The sequence below is a fragment of the Diabrotica undecimpunctata genome, chromosome 7 (genome assembly GCF_040954645.1).
Source record: "Diabrotica undecimpunctata isolate CICGRU chromosome 7, icDiaUnde3, whole genome shotgun sequence".
Taxonomy (NCBI): domain Eukaryota; kingdom Metazoa; phylum Arthropoda; class Insecta; order Coleoptera; family Chrysomelidae; genus Diabrotica; species Diabrotica undecimpunctata.
The window spans coordinates 149,998,052-150,017,952 of NC_092809.1; the positions used below are offsets into that span (position 1 = coordinate 149,998,052).

Sequence of the window (19,901 nt, forward strand, 5' to 3'; positions counted from 1 at the left end):
TGCTAATATATATTCTAGTTTTTTAACATACCTATATAGAAAAGACGGGCAGACTGACGAACCGCAACTGTTTCATCTGCATCTGATATCTCCTGTTCTGATTCACTGTCGTGATTTATAACTTCCTCAATGTCCTGTTTCTCTTCCTCTGATTCATCTTCGCATGCCACTGATTTAATATCACTCTTATCTAGTCCTACTTCTTCTAAAAGTTTCTGCAAGTAAGCTTGCCCGTGCTCGTAATCCTCCATTGCTAAAATCTAACAATATTTTAATTAGAATAAAAGAAATCTACAAATATCTAAGAGCTTACCTCGGAATATTTTTGTATCGATATTAGTGACACCTGAAAGCTCGTTTACTATTATAGAGCACTATTACACTGTATTGGTCACACGACGACTAACCGTCAGTCACAACGGTACATAAAGGTACTGAAACGTTCGATTCCTTACAATAGCCTGTTTAATACCAACATCAAAAAAACAGTCTATCCGGTCTCTCACACAGTCACTACCCAAAAGTTGAGATGTTATTATTATTTTTAATTTATACAGTATATTTTGTCTTTCAGCTGTTGTGTTAAGATGAATAAATTGATTTAATAAAATAAAAATTTTTTTGGACGGCACAAATATTAAAACACAAACACAATATTAAAATTGTAACAGCCTTTGTAGTGTCATATTAGTGAGGTTATGTAATCAGTAGTCCCGCCAAAAGGTATTATGGCTGAGGAACTGTCTTCTCTCAAGGGAGTGGTGATTGCAGGGCCCCAAAGTATAGACTAACCAGTTAACAAGGATTTTATGAAGGAATTTTTTAAATAAAACTTAAAGTTTTAATTTAAAACAAATTTGAAGAAATCAAATTTGATAGAAATGTTTATATATATATATATATATATATATATATATATATATATATATATAATATATAATCCTAAACCTATTTACCCTAAGGTGTCGGGTGGGGAAACGTTTTTAAAAAATTAATTGGGTTATACAGGTTTTAAGCATTTATTATAGTTAATAATTAATATTTTAAAAATTAAAATTTATGATAATATAATTTATTTTATATCATTCTCAAACATTGTTTATATTATATCATAATTAAATTGAATTGTAAACATTTACTACATTAATCCTTTAAAATTACTAGTCTTTAGTATGATTACGGATCCAAGATAAAAAACTATAAACTTTTGTATAGATTCCGGGTAATCCTGCTACACCACAATCAGTATTTCCAAATGAGACGATTCCTTCCTGATACCACTGAAAGGGATTGCCAATCGATCGTCTCAACAATGGGCCCCCACTATCACCTGTAAAGACGATAATTAAATTTAATATGGATGGATTTTATTAAAAACAGATAAACAATCATTTTATTATTTTTAAAGATACAGGGTATATATATATATATATATATATATATATATATATATATATATATATATATATATATATATATATACAAATATTGATATGATCCAAAATGTATATAAATAATAATTAGTAGAGAAAAAGAAGAAGAGACACAAAAATTTGTAGAACCATGTTATAGTTATAGCATATTTAGATATACGATTTAATTTTATTGTGTTGTGAAGTTATATTGTATTGTGAAGAAAAGAGACTTTTTCAATTTTAGATTTACGGTAAATTTTGGACTTTTCAAATTAGGATAGGTATTGATTAGCTATATATACAGCTTATATATATATATATATAAATATATATATATATATATTTATATATATATATATATATATATATATATATATATATATATAGTAAACTCTTAAATATTGGGGAAATCTGCAAGAAAGAGTCTAATGAGTATCAATTTGGCCGAACGTTTTCGCCAAATAGAATTAATTAGTCTTCTTCGGGGCTGAAAGAGAATAAATTATAATTAGCTACCATAATCTATTAAAAACATTATTGATCTTACCGTAACTTAGACGTGTAGAGATATAATGTTAAAAAACTTTGCTAGTAACAACATAGTGGTGTTTTTTGTTACTATGTGCAAAAAAAAAATTTTTTTAACGTTGGAAATGTATGGTAGCTTTGAACTTAAAACGCAAAGGTTTACCCAAGGTTAATCGAAAAACCCAATATAACTACATTTAAAAGGAGGTATTTCTTTGACTTGTCGGCAATAACTAAATTTTTGATTGTTAGAAAGTTTAAATGTGAGGTTCTGTTTTAACCAGAACGCATGTGCTGACAATTCAAGTAGTTCTTTTGAATCTTTATGTCGTTAAGGTTCATTGGTAAAACCGAATGAAATTAAATCCCAGTATAGGGAAATATTATTTTAGATTTTCTTTTTTAATTATATTATATTGTTCATGTATTATTATAATAATATCTTATTGATTTGTATCTAAGAAAGGAGAGGGAATGTTATCTTTTTTAGTTAATGAAAATTAATTATTAAATATTATTAAATATTAAATATATATATGGGCTTGGAAGCCCATGACTTCTATTTTCTTCACTATTTTTCCATTTATCTCTGATTTTCGTCTTTTCCTTCCAGTACGATATTTTTAGGTTCCTTACATTGGTTTTAAGCTCTTCTAACCACTTATTTTTTGGTCTTTCTCGTCTGCATTTTCCATTGGCTCCTCCTGTTAATACTTTTTTTGCATATCTATTTGTGGATATTCTATAAACATGTCCCATCCAACGTGATCTTTGTGATTTTTTTGTATTATGCTTGGTTGGTTATACAGCTTCATTACGTTTTTATTTATTTTTCTTTCCCATACGCCGTCATTTTGAATTCTGATTTTCGTATTTCTGGATATTAACTTAGATTTGATCATTTTGTTTAGTGCTCTTATAGCTTTACTTCCTTTAGTAATTCTTTTTTTCCATTTTTGCATCTTTTTCCGCTCTATTTATAATCGTCACTCCAAAGTATTCGAATTGATCTACCTTTTTAAAATAATATTTTTTCTTCTTCTTCTGGTTCCTATCCGTTTCGGATGTTGGAAATCATATTGGCAATCATGACCTTGCTCGCTGCGGCTCGAAACAGCTCCGTTGAGGTTTTCTTAAACCATGTTCTTAAATTCCGCAGCCATGATATTCTCCTTCTACCGGGTCCTCGCTTACCTTTAACTTTACCTTGCAATATAGACTGCAGCAGGGAGTAACGGTGCTGATTTCTCATAACGTGTCCCAGATATTGCAATTTTATGCGTTTGATCGTAAACACAATCTCTGGTTCCTTCTTCATTTTTTCTAGAACTTCCTTGTTCGTGATCCTTGCTGTCCATGATATTCTCAGCATTCTTCTATAAAGCCACATCTCAAATGCTTCAAGTTTTTTAATAGTGGTGTCTGTAAGCGTCCATGCCTCCGCCCCGTACAACAACACAGAGAAAACATAGCATCTCAAATGTCTCATTTTTGTATCCAGGGATATGTTGTGACTTTTGAAGATGGCGCTCATTTTGTTAAAGAACGTTCTTGCCTTTCCTATGCGGCACTTTATTTCCTGTACATTGCTCCACTGTTCGTTTATAATAGTTCCCAGGTAGCAATACTGTTTTACTCGCTCTATCTGCGACCCATTAATGTATAGATGAGCCCCATTTATATTCTCCTTGCTGACAATCATTTGTTTGGTTTTGTGGGTATTAATGTATTAATGTATGTATGAATGTAATGAATATTTTGAATGTAATGAATATTTTTTACTTCCGCTTTTTATTCTTAGATTATCTTCGGACTCCTTTTTTTTTGCTGTCAGTTCAATGAATTTTGCTTTATTTTCGTTTATAAATAATCCAAACTTGCTGCAGTTTAAATGCAGTTCATGTTGGAGGCATTCTTTTACGTTAGGTTTTTTAAGTTTTGTGTCTGTTGTACGGATTCTTTTATGTCTTTTAATATTCTTAAGGGTGAATGTAATCTTGGCGATAAGTGGATTGTGATCTTAGGCTACGTCTGATCCAGGATATGCTTTCACGGCTTTAACAGCATTACGGTATCTTTTATTGATCATAATGTAGTCTATCTGGTTCCTGACTACTTTCTCCGATGTAATTGCGGGCGATTTCCCAGACCATAGTTTCCTATACACTTTCCGCTTTGTCCCTTTTTAATTTTTGAATTGAGATTACCTAGCACTATCATGATTTCCCTTGTTTTCGTTATTCTTAGTGCCTCTTCAATACCTCGGTAAAATAATTCCACTTGATAAACTTGATTTGATAAACTTGTATCAAAGTCAGTTTAGAATGAGATGTCACCAACTTCAATACCATTTCAGCGCTCCATTACACTTTTAATTAACTATTACGGCCACATTGTGTCTGTGTTGGTTATTTTCGGTATCGGAATAATATATTGTGGCTTCGTCTGTTGAAAAACAACCTGAGTTGGGCCACTTCGCTTCAGTGATACCCAGTACATCGGTATTCAACCTGTTCATTTCTTGAATCAGATTGTGTATTTTATCAGAATAATACATGCTCTGAACATTCCAGGTTCTTATTCTAGTGTTGGACAGTCTTATTTTCTCATCTACGTTTATTAGCAAGTGTGAGATTTCTTATACCGGCAATCGGTCGGTGAAATTTTCGCCATATCTAGGTATCCTTACTAAGTTTAGCCTGCAGACCAATGCAGTTGCCCGGGGTGTGGCACTTGGAGCCATAGGTGAGAGTTAGGTGTTTTATGAGGACCAGTTATCAAGAACCATCTTTCGTCTATGACGCTCGATGTGGTCGTTCCGATAAAAGGTGCTACCTCTATAAAACAACATAGGACAGATTGTGAGCCAGTTAACAACATAGGCGTCCAATAACTGGCTACACTGTGGATATTGACACCAAAATGGAAGTGCCGGAAACAGAGGAGACGCACGAATATTTTACATAAAAACTGTATAAACTTTAAAGAATGCAGTTATTGGACATATGTCTGAAAATGCTCATATTGTTAGTTTTATTTATTGAACAGCCAACTTACACATATCTTCTTCTTCTTCTTCTTTCGTTTTATGGCCTCCTTACACTTACACATATCATAATCTTAAATATAGTGATTTAAACCTTAAAAATACTTACTTTTACTGTACCACTATATATTTATGCAAGGCAGTGTGGTAAAATTTCCTAAGATTTCTTAAAATAGGGTTAAGAAAACCGTCTTTTTGGTGCATAACTAAAAAATCTCACATTTGGTGGTAAAACAGAAATTTCAATAAAATGTTATTTATGTCAATATTGATACTTATAGTACATTGGCGACATCTTAACAAAACTTAGCTCACTACTGAATACAGAATTCTTGTTTTCAGTTAAAATAATTGTTGGTTTGTGTCGATATGGTAGCTGCGTATACTCTATGCATATTATTTAAATCTTTCGGAAAGTATTGAATTTGGTATATAATAAATTAAATACTTCTACTTTGCTGTTGTTTAATTACTTTTACGCATATTAAGTGTAGTGTGAAGATAAAATGACTTATCTCTTAAATTAAAGGCAAAAACTGTATAACAAAAAAATTAAAACCTTACTAATACAATAATAATAATCATAAGTATTATATTTACCTTTACAGGAATCTACTCCATATCTTCCTCCAGCACATATCTGGGAGTCACTTAAGTTAAGTCCTACTGATCTGTAGGCACTCATGCATTCGTCTCTTGTACGAAGAGACAATTCAACTTTGATTTTGACATTGGTCTCGCCATGTTCAGTAAGACCCCAACCAGCCATTTGAAGCTGGTCATTTCTCTTTATTTCTTTATCTGAGTCAGGAAGGCAGATTGGCCTAATAAAATCTATAAAGTTAATTATAAAGTTATTTATTTATAAGACTTAAGATAAATATCTTAATACATGTTCACTTGTTTTTGTACTTCTTCTTCCACTTTTTCGTAGCTTGACAGTTTTATTCCCAAGTATTCAGTTTCCATCACTTGTTCTATTATTTTGTTATTTACGACTAGTTTGCATTGTCTCGGTTCCGCTGATATCACTATCGCTTTAATTTTCTCTGTTGAGATCTCCATGTTGTATAGGAGCGCCGTATTTTCGAATTCTTTACTTAATCTTTGTAGGTCATCTTCATTTTCAGCTATTTCCTTTTCTCCCATTCTATATCCTCTTCTTTTTTAACTTTCTTTATGATTTCATCCATTATCAGATTAATTTAATTAATTGCGATAGTTTTCCTTTATATCTTACCATAGCTATGTTATCTTTATAAATATTCTCAATGGTTTTTACTAAATCCAGTGATATTCCCTTTTCATATAATAAATCTGTGGCGTCCCGAATTCTCACTCTATCAAACGCTTTCTTCAAATCTATCAGACACATATATGCTGGTTTTGCAGAGATATTCGGTCATTTATTTTGGTCGCTATTAGCCTTGTTGTCAATTTGAGTGTTGTATTTAATATATTTATTACTTGATAATTATTGGGATCTTTCTGATCTCCTTTTTTAAAAAACATCACCATGATTGCTCTCCTCCATTCATCTGGTATTCTGTTCGTGGTAATTATTTTATTAATAAGAAGTTGCAGTTGTTGTACAAGGAGATTACCTCCATATTTTAAGAGTTTATTTGGTATTTAATCTTCTCCTGGTGACTTTCTGTTTTTTAATTTGTTTATTCCTTCTTTCACATCGTTTTGGGAGATTCCGGTCTTTTCCTCAGTTATTATATTTGGCGTTTCTGGTAAAGGTTCTTCGTTTTTTTTTTTAACATTTCTGTCGGAAAGGCCTCTCATGTATTCTCTTGTATGTGTTCTATTTCAACTAGTTCTTTCAGTTCGCTTCTTTGTTGTCTTATGAAGCGCCATACTTGTTTCTGTTGTCCATAGAAATCCATCTCTAGTCCTGTTGTGAATCTAGTTCCCAGTAATCTGTTTTTGTTTTTCTTACCATTTGATGAGTTTCAGTTCTTATTCTTTTATATTTTTCATATCATTAAATTAATCATATGAAGAAGATTAAAGTGTTTATGTATGATAAAAATATATATAGAGTTTGTTTGATTTAGTAGCATTGTTATTATTATTATCGCTAGGTATAGTTTGGGTTTGTTTTGGATTGGTATTTGAATTAGATTGATTTCTGATAATACAACTTTCTTTTTTAATTAGATGGTTGTAAAATTCTGGTGAATGATTATCTTTTTTTCTAAGATATTTTTAACTTTTCTCAGATTTGCGGAATGGTATTGTGGGATAGATAGCTTAATTGCTTTGTTAGTAAGACTAAATACAGCACTTTTTTTGTGGGCTATGGGTGTGTTGGTATTAAAATTTAGATATCTTCCGGACTAAACATCTTTTGTAAATCAGTTAATTGTTATCATTCGGTTAATGTTGTATTCTTAACTTATTTTTAAACTTAAATCAAGAAAAGTAATTTTACTGTTTTCTTCTAGTTCATAAGTAAATTGAATGTTATTATGAAGAGTATGATAGATTTCGTTATACGGAATGCAGAGTAAGCAGTCATCAATATGTCGTTTGCAGAAATGTATGTTATACTTCAATTTAGAGACTGTCCTTTCTAATATTTCCATTACTAAGTCTGCCATTGGTGTTTAGATAGATGAACCCATGGCCACTCTAGATACCTGAAAATATGTAGTATTTATTTTCATGTTGGAAGAACGTTGAGCTCAGAAGTCAGAATTTGAACCCTCTAGAAAATCTTCAAGTAAAAGAGAAATATGTGTTTGTAACAGAGTTGGAAGCAATAGGGAAATAAATTATATTGACAAAAAAAAGGAAAAATGACACTTACCTGTGTATTCTACGGTTTGATTTAACTTTATGATAGCTATGTCATTACTGCTAATTTTATTATTGGCATCATAATCTTCATGGAACGACAAACTCTCAATTACAGCAATTACAGCTTTTTCATTACAATATCCGTCTTCAGTGCAAGTTATTTCCTTAGTTTTATCATGTGCACCCAATTTAACAAAAGTTCTAAAAAATTAAATGTTAATGCAATATGTTGTATCTAAATCCATACTTAAAAACAAATGTTTAAAATGGTTGTTGGTTTGGGTCGGATTTGGACTGACGTTCAAACGTGTATTTTAACAACGATTTTCAAAATGGGAATCAAAATGTCAAAATGTCAGAATAATATTTTAAAATAAAATTATGGATCACTGCTAGTAAAAATAGTAAATTGAACTAGTGTAAGAGCTGTGGATTAAACTTTTGTAAAATTGATTACATCTGCTTTCACTTTACAATTATTAAAAAAAGGAAGTAAATCGACTCGTATATATATGCTTTAATTGCTAATGTCTATTTGACCGTTATATTTAAATTAATAAATATTTAGATATATAGTGTTCATTGTACACTAGTTTACAATATTTAAAATATTCTCTGGCACCTTGTACAGCTGTTTAAGTACGTGGAAGAACTCATTGTTGAATATAAAGGCGGTTTAGTCCAGTTATGTCAATTTAGGTTCTGAGTTCCCTCATACTAAGCGATAATAACACATCTGAAGAAATAAAACAAAGAATATTGCTAGCAAAGTAATGTTATTTTAAGCACAAAAACAGCTAAATCAGCTAAAAAACAGAAATGTAAGTCAAAAACCCAAACTGACAATATATAGAAAACTCATCCCACCAGTGTTGACTTACGCAAATGGTATATGAAGAATTGTACGAGAATTATAAAGACTAATAAATGATAGAGATGTAATGTCTTTCATAAAAATATGTAGGTTTAGTTGGGCTGGATATGTGTCAAGAGCAAATGAAAATTACCCACCCAGACGAATCCTATTAGCGATACCAGTAAAAAATAGGATTAAAGATAAACCAAGGCTAAAATGAAGTATTTGGTGTGGACGAGGACGCGAGAAAGATCAGCGCAGCAAACTGGCAACGGTTGGCGATAAACAGATACGACTGTCGAAATACACTGGGAAAGTTCGACGCTTAACTAGGCTGTAGTACTAAGCTTCTTTGGATCAAGAACGAAATTTTGAATCAGAATTATGGCAAGAAATACTGAAAACTTTGGGTATTAAGAAAACTCACACTTCGCGTCTCCTTTCGCAATCAGATTTGTTTTTTAATACCCTTTAGAGTTTGTCGTTCACCATCATCATTGACTCCACAAACCATGGTGGGTCTTAGCCTGCTCAACGATAAGTCTCCATTCTCTCCTATTCTTCGCCTTGGCTTTCCAGTTTCGTACTTCCAACATTCTCAAGTCTTCCTCCACCTGATCCTTAAATCGTCCTCTGGGTCTGCCTCTCCTTCTCACTCCATTCATGCTTTGATTTGTCCTTAATAATCAAAAATATTGGGATACTTTAATTGATCTATTCCTGTTAGAAGTTCCGCTTGTTAGAAGTTACCTATAGAAGTTCCGAATATGAAGCAACCGGTTATTTTACATTGATGATAAATACCAGAAGAGAAAAGCTTCATTAAGATTTTACTTTGGAAAGATTGCCTCCTTGCGAAAAGAACGTTCATCCCTGACGTATATCAAAAATTTTGAAGAAAAATTGGAAAAACTGCTCGTAAAAGTTTGGATCTTTAAAGTTATAAAGGCTAGGCTAGACATGAATAAATTGATGAATATTTATACAAATAGTTTACTTACACTTTTCCAACCACAACTTCAACCTCGCCAGTTACACAATGCGCAGCTGTCAAGACATATCGATTACTAATGATGCTGCCCCCACAAGACCATTTTGTTCTCCCAAAACGAGTTGTGTAACCAATTAAAGCCATCCATGGGTGTTCATTTAAATCAGCTTCTAGTCCTCCATAACCAAATATCTTACTAATAAACTTATCCGATTCCTGCACAATATATTACATACCATAATTTTTTTTTATAATTAAAGTTAACATACACTCACATATAATGAAAATATTAAAGTTTGGGCACCATTGTGGTAAATTTATTACATTTTCATTTTATTATTTGTTTTTTTATGCAATAGGTTGTATTTTTCTCTTGGTAAATACATTTTGGCATTGGTATATGAATTAAAATGACGACTTAAGCCAATAAAAAGGACAAAGAAAAAAAAAAAAAAGAAAATGTTAAAAATATAAACGTGTAATTCCAAATTACTTAAATCAAATTAAAGATCACAAATTTATAGAAAATTTAAAAAGAGGCATATAAATATACGCACAATACAATAAAAGTAAAGGACAAATAAACTACGATGAATGTGTGATTTACTCTAAGTAACAAGTAACTCAAAACAGATAATAAAGAAATATTTAATGCAGACTACTTATATTAATGACAAACTAGTGATAATTTTTCTTCTTTCAATGTTATGTCTTTTTTGAATATTAACAACAAACTGTATGAGATTTAAAAAGGAAAAGACAGTTAAAATTTGATTTCGCGTACAGGGCGCTTGCGCATCCGCTTATACGTATTTCGGCCTAATAGGCCTCATCAGAACGTCTTTCGCAATCGCTCTGAACGTGAAATAAATCTTTTCTGTCTTAGGAAGCAACTCTAACATGGCTTCGTATAGACGCAATGTAGCGACATCTGATAATAAAATTGTAAACTAATTTTCGAAACCAAATTTAGAATTTCGCTTTAATCTGTGCCTTCTAAGAATTGCAAGGCAAAACAGACGTTGATAAAGATGTTATGAGAGACATGGGAAATCTAAAAATTGCATTCCACAACATTTTTCCTCAACTACGCAAAATTCTTAGCGAATTGGTTTCTAGTACTCGTACAGAGTATATCGAAATAAAAAGAATAAGACAGTTAAGATTTGATTTTACGTACAGGGTTTATACCTCGGCATCCATGACTGTATTAGTGGAAAGGCCTACATGTACATGTGGTCAGAAAATATTGCCAAGTGACGTAACTATGAAATTGCCAGCATTTTATATAAACATTTTCGAACTAATAGACCCACTGTTGATAAGTTTATAGTGTACAAAGATAACTGCAGCTGTTGCACAAAAATGGGTATCTAAATCGTTTATGGCACCAGTTTACTATAGGAGGCATTTTCACTTCTATTGAGCACAAATACTTAGTAGTAGGACATACAAGATTACCATGTGACCGTGATTTCGCAGCAATTAAAAAGTATAAGCGTCATCGATTAAAACAAGTGTATACTCCAGACGATTGGTGCGAAGCAGTGAGAAAATGTAAAAGAACAAACTGCTTTGAGGTCATTGTATTGAAACAATCTAATTTTTTTTTTCTTTTAAAGAATTACAAAGCAAGATTACGAAAAAAAGCCATACAGGTGACAAAAAAAAGTAATTTTTTCAAAAATATCAAGCCTCAAGTTTTCATCTGAACAACCTATATAATTTATATCAAACCTTTTGTAAATGAAGGCTATAAGGCAGTTAATATTGAGAAGAAAGGTTTGAGGAAGTCAATTTTATTTTCCAGGGATTTGAAATTAAAATACAGTGGGTCTATTTCACTAAACAGAAAAAAATTTAAAATATTTCCCAGCTCTTACAGTTTTATTCCGCCAGCTTTCCTAAAATTTTATGAAGAAATTGGTGCTTGCCAACAGATTCTACCAGATGCTGATAATGAACTATTGCAAGAAATTAAACATTTGGACGAGTTTTCTAATATTGAAAATATTGACAACTGAATTTTTTATTGTTACATTTTATGTTTATTTTTTAGAATATATTTTTTTTATACAAAAGGGGATAAGCCTTATATGTTTCAAAAACTCAAAAATTGTTAAATAGACATGTGTGTTACTTTTATTGTGTATTTAATAACATATTTCCAAACGATTGTGGACCTTACTTACGAGAAAAATGTAAAAATTGGATTTCAGGATTTGAAGATAAGTTTAAAATGATGTTTTCTCCAAAATATTTTTTGGTAGCATGTCCCCTTGTGGTCCCAAGGTCTTCTAATTCCTTTAATTTTTTAATTTCACATTTTTCGTTCAGTCAATTTTCTTCCGCCTTTTTTATATTGTTTTGTATTTATCGATGAGTTTTATATAAAGCTTCAAAAATATTTACATGTGCGGTTGGACGATGGGTCAGCTTCATGTAATTTAACATACATTACAAATCTTTAACATCTATACAATTCGTTTTGCAGATGCCTATTGTATCTATTGTATCTTTAAGTTTGTATTTAAACTTTAAGATACATATTTATTTAAGGAGTATTACCACTTTTTTCTCAAGGTCTCTCTTATAGAGATTTTAACTACTTCTTACCTGAAAACCGCAAATCTTTGTGTCCGAAATAGATGACTGTTCCGTTAAAATGCTGGAATTGACAGATGGAAGTGCTCTTTTCCTAACTATAGAAGATGGGTTTCTAGATGTCACAAAATCGACATCGGCACCACAGCAAACCAAGAAAGTTGTATCGTAACCGCATTGTGATTTTTTTATAAAATTTAATACAGATGGATATTGTTGTTTAATTGCTCTAACAAAGTGACTACAATCGTAGATGGACTTACATATTTCTAATTTTCCGTTGGGCGTAATACACGACTGTCCACGTTCTGTAAAAAAAAAAGAAAAATTATATACGAGCTTCGTAATTAAACTCAAGTATTGGGAGATTAGGATTGACTGAAATTATTAATAATTGTTTTAACAAAATTAAAAAATAACCGATACTTATATTTGATCAATTATACATCCCAAATCTTATAAAATTTCTTATTCTTCCCCTTTCTTATTATTAGACAGTTTTGCCTGTTTCTGTTTTCTTGGACTATACCTTCATATTATATCGCCACTTCATCTCTTGCTATCTGGATTACCAGTGAGTCAAAAGATACGAAAAGAGAGATAAGTGAATGAACATTTACAGGTATAACTGACCATGGTAGAAACTTTTTTATTATATTTAGTCCACAAACATTAAAGAAATTGGCCTTGTAATTTTTTTATCGTCATGGTAAAAGCAAAGAAAATGGATATTAAATTCAATTAAATTTAAATGGCATATCTTTTTTTTTTACTCAATCAATTGTGATTCGTGTGTTTAACGATGATGGTCGAAAACCCTATAATAATGCAAGTACTTTATGACCCTTTGGCAAAAAGACCGTTTACCAAACTTTCAAGTTTGTCGATTGAATCAATTAAAAACATCGCTTAATTGACGATGTGACTATGACATTTCTAACTTGACTAATAAACTGATACACATGATTATGTACCTTCTTAATAACCTCCGAATTTAATGTAAACAGCCATCTAACATAATGATATTTGTACTTGTTCTACACTAAATTCTATGAGGGGCATGCTGAAATAATATTTGCAAACAATAAGCGTTACCTACTTAAAGATGCAGAAACAAGTAAACCAGCAATTGCCATGCCCCAATGATTATCGTTGATACGCAGCAGTAAATAATGGTCAAACCACAGCAGTTTAATGTTATTCAAATTATATCGGTTCATTTACCAGCAGCAAGCGCCAATAACATTCGTCAATCATTGGATGAACCATGTAAATATAACCAAGGATATTAGATAAATGCTCATTTACGGTAAGGAACCGCTTTCTAAGTGGCTTCCTATATTGAAATTTCTTCGATGAAAATAAGTGTAATAATCAATTCCCAGTGATATCTCAGGGAAGATATAACCATTCATGAAAATGACTAGCTTTGGTAACAATGAAATAAAAATAACTCGTTAACTGCCTTTAGGTGCATCGTCGAATGTACAAAAACTTCATCATCCAACAAACATTTGCTACGTTGTATGACAAAGTACAAATCGTCTCATTGTATCTCACATATTATAGTGCGTTTGTTTATTGTTGGTACCGCGATTTTAAACAGAAAATACAACCATAATATCGCTATCTTTTATTATATATTTGCAGATTTAATGGATTTCACCTAATTGTAAAATACAACATTGCAATGAGGCTGTTTTGGATAGAAGTGCCAAATATGGAAAAATCCATGTATTGTTTACCACAAACTCATTTCCTTTTACTTTAGTTGTAATAGTTTTACCTTTATCATAAGGTGACCGATGCTGATACACTGTTTAACAATGGTTGCCAGCGATAAATCTATTAGTAAACCATTTAACAATAAATCATCATTTGGAAAAAATAGTAACTGAAAACTTAAAATTTATCAACAAAAAGGTATAGAGATTTAGAGAGGTTACAATTTAAACAAAAATAATAATGTACTGTTATATAGTAACAATTTTTGGAACTCTATTATGATTACACTAAGATAAATATATATTGGGTAAAAATTAACTATTGAATTTTAACTGTTTTGTGTTTAAAGATGGAAGACGTGTATTCAAGAGTTTATTATTAATGTGTTTAAAATAACATTACCACTTTTATTAATTAAACATAAATAAGATTTAAGATAATTAACTGAAATTTGTTTAATATATTCATAAAGATTTCAAAAGTAGAAAAAAAATATGTACTGGCAAATTACAGGCTATCGGCGAGGCGAGGAATCATACACAGGTCTCCCGGCATTAGGTACTAATGACCTCTATGCTACGATGAATATAGTAACAAGTGACATTAAAACTGTATTGGTAGTAATGTACCTAGATACGCCGATAAACTCTTTCTGTTTAGAGAACTGCAACAAGTTAGGGTGATAGATAAAATGGCAGAAAAAGCCACAATTAGGTTTGCAGAATTAGATAATCACCCAAGCCCTATTCTGCGAGAGATAATAAGATATGATGCATTCCATCGATGGAAGCACAAAAGACCAAAACAGCAAATTCTGGCAAACACACAAAGTCTAGATAATTAGTAGCTCTACCAACAGAAGAAGCCCCAGCACGCAGCACTGGAAATCTTATTTACTAATGTTTATTTTCAGGACAACCTTCAAAAGAACAATAATAAAATTTAATAAATAAAGGTTTTGGCCAACAAAAAAATCAAAAAATATTAACAAAAAGGCGACAGTCATCAAAAAAAAAATTAACAAAACCCCAAAACGAAGGGCCCACATCCTCGAACACCGAGTCGCCGAACTGGGCGCAACCCGGAGCGGAGACGCGAGGCCCGAGCAAGTAATTTCAGTGCAGTGATACGTCACAAGAGAAAGCAGGAAAAGAGCGCGTCACGCTAGACTGCATTGAGCGGATTAGAATATCGTGTTGGACTTCTTGTACAGCTTGTCAAATTTAAGGTGATACTTGACAAATTTGTCCACTTGCGTAGAAAATTAAGTAAGAACGCATTCGGAGGAAAAGAGATACATAATGCGCTCGGTCTCTTCGCCTCGTTGGTACACTCCATACTACAAGTTTACAGAGAGTGACCTTATTTATTAATGGAGCTTCTATGATATGTATATATTGTGTTATTTTGACGTTTCAATTTTTCCTTCGGAATTTTTTCTCAAAATACAAAATATTTTGTTTTTGTTACTTGGTAAAAAATTTCTTCTAATAATTATATTTTATTTGACTCATTAATATTGACCATTCAGTCATGTTGAAGTGTCAGTTTTTTCGAACACTTCTATAAATGTCTCGTTCTGTAATTTTATAAGAGGAATATTGGCAGAGATGAAAGCTTTACATTTGCGTTACAGTAAATTGTTTACACGTCCTTCAGAAAGGTGTTTCGGAGCCGCTGGCGCTCAAACTCACTGATTAGTCTCATGTCTAATACTACTTTTAGATACAAATTACTTGACTACACAAGACACTTGAGATAATTTAATTTATAATTCACCACAAAAGACACGATTAAAATTAAAGTTCGTCTTCTGTCTCCGAACTACTATTTTCTAGAGAATCCACACTATCAGTGTCACTATCTTCCTGCAAATGTATTATTAAATCGTCTACAATTAAGTCTAGATCTAGTTCCTTTTCCATATAATAACGCTCATAAGAAATAGCATGCTCACAATATTTTTTCCACTCATCTTGGGAAAATTTGCAGAAAAACTCATCACAATATGTTTCAACATTTTTAAATTTAAAATCTACATTTTTATTTGCCACATATTGTTTTAGAGCAGCCCACACTAACTCAATTGGATTTAAGTCCGGGTGGTAGGGAGGTAGTCTTAAGACAGAGTGACCTGCATTCTTCATAATGTGATCTATTTCATAAGTTTTATTTCTGGGTTTGTGAATTTTTATTAGATTATATAATTCTGCTTTTATCATTTCGTCTAAAAAGGAAATGTTCTTTTGTCTTAACCATTCTTTCATTTCGTCTTTTCTACTCCCCATAGTGGGACATTTTTGCGCTTGGACATTGTGGTATGATGCATTGTCTATAACCAATACACTACGGGCTGGTATATTAGGAATAAGTTTTTCATGAATCAATTGTCTATAATTATTATAGTTCATTTCGTTATGATAATCTACAGACTTCGTATCAGATTTAAATGTCAAACATGCGTTTTTTATGAACCCCATTTGGCCGCCGGCGTGAACAATAATCAACCTTTGCCCTTTGGACACTGGCTTGTGCAAACCTTCGGTGGTATTGTCTCCCCAGTATCTGTAATATGTATGACAGGAATGAATATAAGTTTCATCCATGTAAATTATGGGCCGATTTTCTTCCCTATATTGTTTAATATTTCTGAGAAACTTTCTCCGGAGCACTTGTATATCGGGTTTTTCCATTAGGATTTTCCTGTTATTCTTCGCTTTCTTCCATCGAAATCCCATATCTCTCATCACTTTTCTCAAAGTTTCATGCGACCCGGTATAAATATTGTCTTCATTAATTTTTTTGTTATATGTCGCAATGTAGGAACTCGTTTTTCCGTGACATAATAATTTATTATTATACGCCGAAGTAAACCTTTGTCAAAATCGCTTAAGTTGGATTTTGGGGCAGATCTCATTCTTTTGTTAGGCGTCGAAAATGATGTAGAAGCACCTTCTTCTATATTTTTCTTTTCACGAGAGATCCGTTTTATAGTGGCTATACTTACTCCCGTTGCTAAGGAAGCACGCTCTTGAACTTTTTTAAAATCTTTAACATGCGGATTTTGCATCGCTTCTCTCTGCATAAAAATAATTACATTTGCTATTACCTCCCTCGTTTGTCCAGACAAGACTTTGCCTTCTAATTTTGAATGAAAATCCATGTTTATAATTTAAAATACTTAACAATAATTATTTAAAAATTTAAATCTATTGTAATACGATATTTCTTCAACACACAGTAACTTTAAACATAAGTAAAATAAAAAAAAAAACTTTGTCGCAGACTATACAAGTACCTTGCACTTCGAAGGGCCAAGAAATAATAAGGACGAATTGTATTGTGGTCAAATGCGCATCGTGGGTGGAGCCTAATTTCAAATCGGCCAAGTATCACGTTAAATTTGACAAGCAATACCTAGAACTTCCACACGAAAAGCATTTGGCTGATAGTTGTGCCTCTATCGCGCATCAGAGTGCTATAAAGGGGAAAGGGATGGCCTGGAGCATTGGAGCGCAGTGGAGTGACAATTGTTTTTAACTCGAGTTAATACACCTCGCTCCAAACGTAATTCTTAGGGGTAAACATCTCTCACAGGCTTCTCTTCTTCATGTGCTATCTCCTCTAAGAAGGTTAGCACCTATCATGGCAATTCGCACTTTCGATACCGCTGCTCTAAAGAGGTCAGCAGAAGTGCTGACTCCTTCTACCCTGTATTCTTCCTTGTATTAATAATTGCAGCAAGTAATAACGCTCGCCCCTCATGACATGTCCCAGATATTGCAGTTTTCTCACTTTAATTGTATTTAAAACCTTCTCACAGGCTGGGTTTATTTAAATTGCCTGCTTGCTAGTCAGGGTTTAGTGAAATTTTTTTATTGTTGAAAATAAATAAAAAACCATAAGGGTAATGTTTTTAATCAATATTAATAAATGCCATAATAATAATATGGGAACTTATAAAAACATGCAGAGTATAATTTGTTTATGATAATCTACTTAAACTGCAAATTCCATAGGTGGGCCAACTGATATGGGACGGGGCTCGTATAAAAATGTTTAATATATTGCTAAATATATAATTCAAACTATTATAAGTACTAAATTAGTTATTACAAATGTACTGTTAGTTTACTTACGAGCATCAGATATTTCAAATACTACAAAATAAAATACACACACAAACCACAAACGGAATTTTTTCATGTTAATGTAAATCCTTTCACTGAGCGTTGTCTTATAAATATTCTACTAGTTGTCTAGTTGTTGGAATAACCATTCAACAACTATTTGCGACAGATTATTTATACAGGTTGAGTAAACTTGTTTCATTATTTTAGAAGATTTGTAAATGAATTTCGTTTGTGAGATCACTAGTAAACAACAACAACTAATTGATAATAATATAATCACAAGCACAAAATTCGGCTTATCCCGTGACTAAAAACATTTTAAAAATTTTTATTCCTTACCAATTTTTTTCGAGGGTATTAATTCAAATTTATAGTTTAATGAGTGATTGTTAATAAAATGTTGCAGTTGTTGTTTCGAAAAGCGTCCCTTTGCGCCCAGCCCGACTATATTAAAACTTTTATAAGCATTTTTGTTATTTTATTTGTCGATTCAAAAATAGTTTGTGTAATGTTGTCATAATTATTGTATTGTATATATATATATATATATATATATATATATATATATATATATATATAGAGATTCTACAGTATTCACTGCCTTCCCTCGCTCAACCGTTTCCATCTCTCTCTGTTGTTCCATTCTCCATCGTTTAGTCCTCTCTTACTCATGGCGTCGTCTACTTCGTTCCTCCAGGATTTTCGGGCTCTTTATCCATCTGCTGTCGCTAGTTCTTCTTACATGTCCATACCACTTTAGTCTTTTTTGTTCTATATATGTTGTAGCGTTTAAAATTTTTCTTTTAACTACGAAATATTGATATGTTAAAAATTTCTAAAGACGCCCCTCTTTGTCTGTTTTGCAACGCAGTTAAAATGTTAAGATATATTTCCTTCTATTTTTGTTTACGTTGTTGAATTTAAGTTGAGAAATGTCTCAAGATTAATTTTCGGGTGGATTCAGCAAATGGTAGTCAATGCAGGAGAAGAAGGGGTGTTGCTAACTGGCGATTGAAATAAAAAGGAAAACGACAGTGGAGTTTAGTTGAGTTGAGTTTGGGAAGGAGATTCGACGATTCGAGTTTGAAGGGTGTGTGATATTCTTAATCACCAAGCCGGTAAATTTGTGTAATGGTTTAAGTTCCAAGACCGGTAATACGTGGTAATTACTCTACGTAATATGACGGATTAGAATAGAGTAACCACTAGATCACCACTAGATTTGTGCAGTATACCGGAATCGAAGAAATTTTGGAAGGTGATTGTATAGGAAGTCCCACCGGCTTTGTTGTTGTTTGCCTGTTTGATCCAGCCCCATTAGATCGTCGTTCCTGAAGTGTGGAAATGGTTTCCTTTGTTCCAGTGAAGAATTTGTCCGTTTAGTTCCAATCCCAGAGATAGATAGCAAGTTGTTCAAAATTAAGTGAAATAAGTGAAAATAAGGTAACATTCAATATATTAAATTTTTCCAAATTAGACAGACATTTTTTTGCTAAAAGTAATAATTGCTTTCATTTAAATTTAAGAATTGGTAATAATTAGAATTATATTGTAAACTAGGCGTGGTTGCTGTCAATCTTTTGTTTCGTTGTCATCCGAATTGAGTGTTGACATATGACAGCTAACTCTAATTTGTTTTTGTTGTGACAATTTTTAATTTGCTTGTATAGAAAGATGTTTTATAGAAAAAGTTAAATCTTATATATTTTCATGAACAAGGATATCCTTCATTTTTAATTTAGCCATATTAATAAGATAACCTAGAAACCATTTCGAATTTTAAAGCAATCTCCCT

The 19,901-nt window shown here is 31.9% G+C and overlaps 1 protein-coding gene across 1 annotated transcript; it reads right to left on the minus strand.

Annotated features, from left to right (window-relative positions):
• Window positions 1–1,027: 1,027 nt before the first annotated feature.
• Window positions 1,028–18,249, minus strand: LOC140447038 (phenoloxidase-activating factor 1-like). The gene is made up of 6 exons (XM_072539624.1): window positions 18,113–18,249; window positions 12,261–12,556; window positions 9,655–9,860; window positions 7,808–7,998; window positions 5,590–5,823; window positions 1,028–1,330 (listed from the first exon to the last, which is right to left on the minus strand). The coding sequence occupies exons 1-6, from the start codon at window positions 18,177–18,179 to the stop codon at window positions 1,161–1,163; spliced, it is 1,164 nt and encodes a 387-aa protein (XP_072395725.1). The 5' UTR covers window positions 18,180–18,249; the 3' UTR covers window positions 1,028–1,160.
• Between the last annotated feature and the right edge of the window lie 1,652 nt (window positions 18,250–19,901).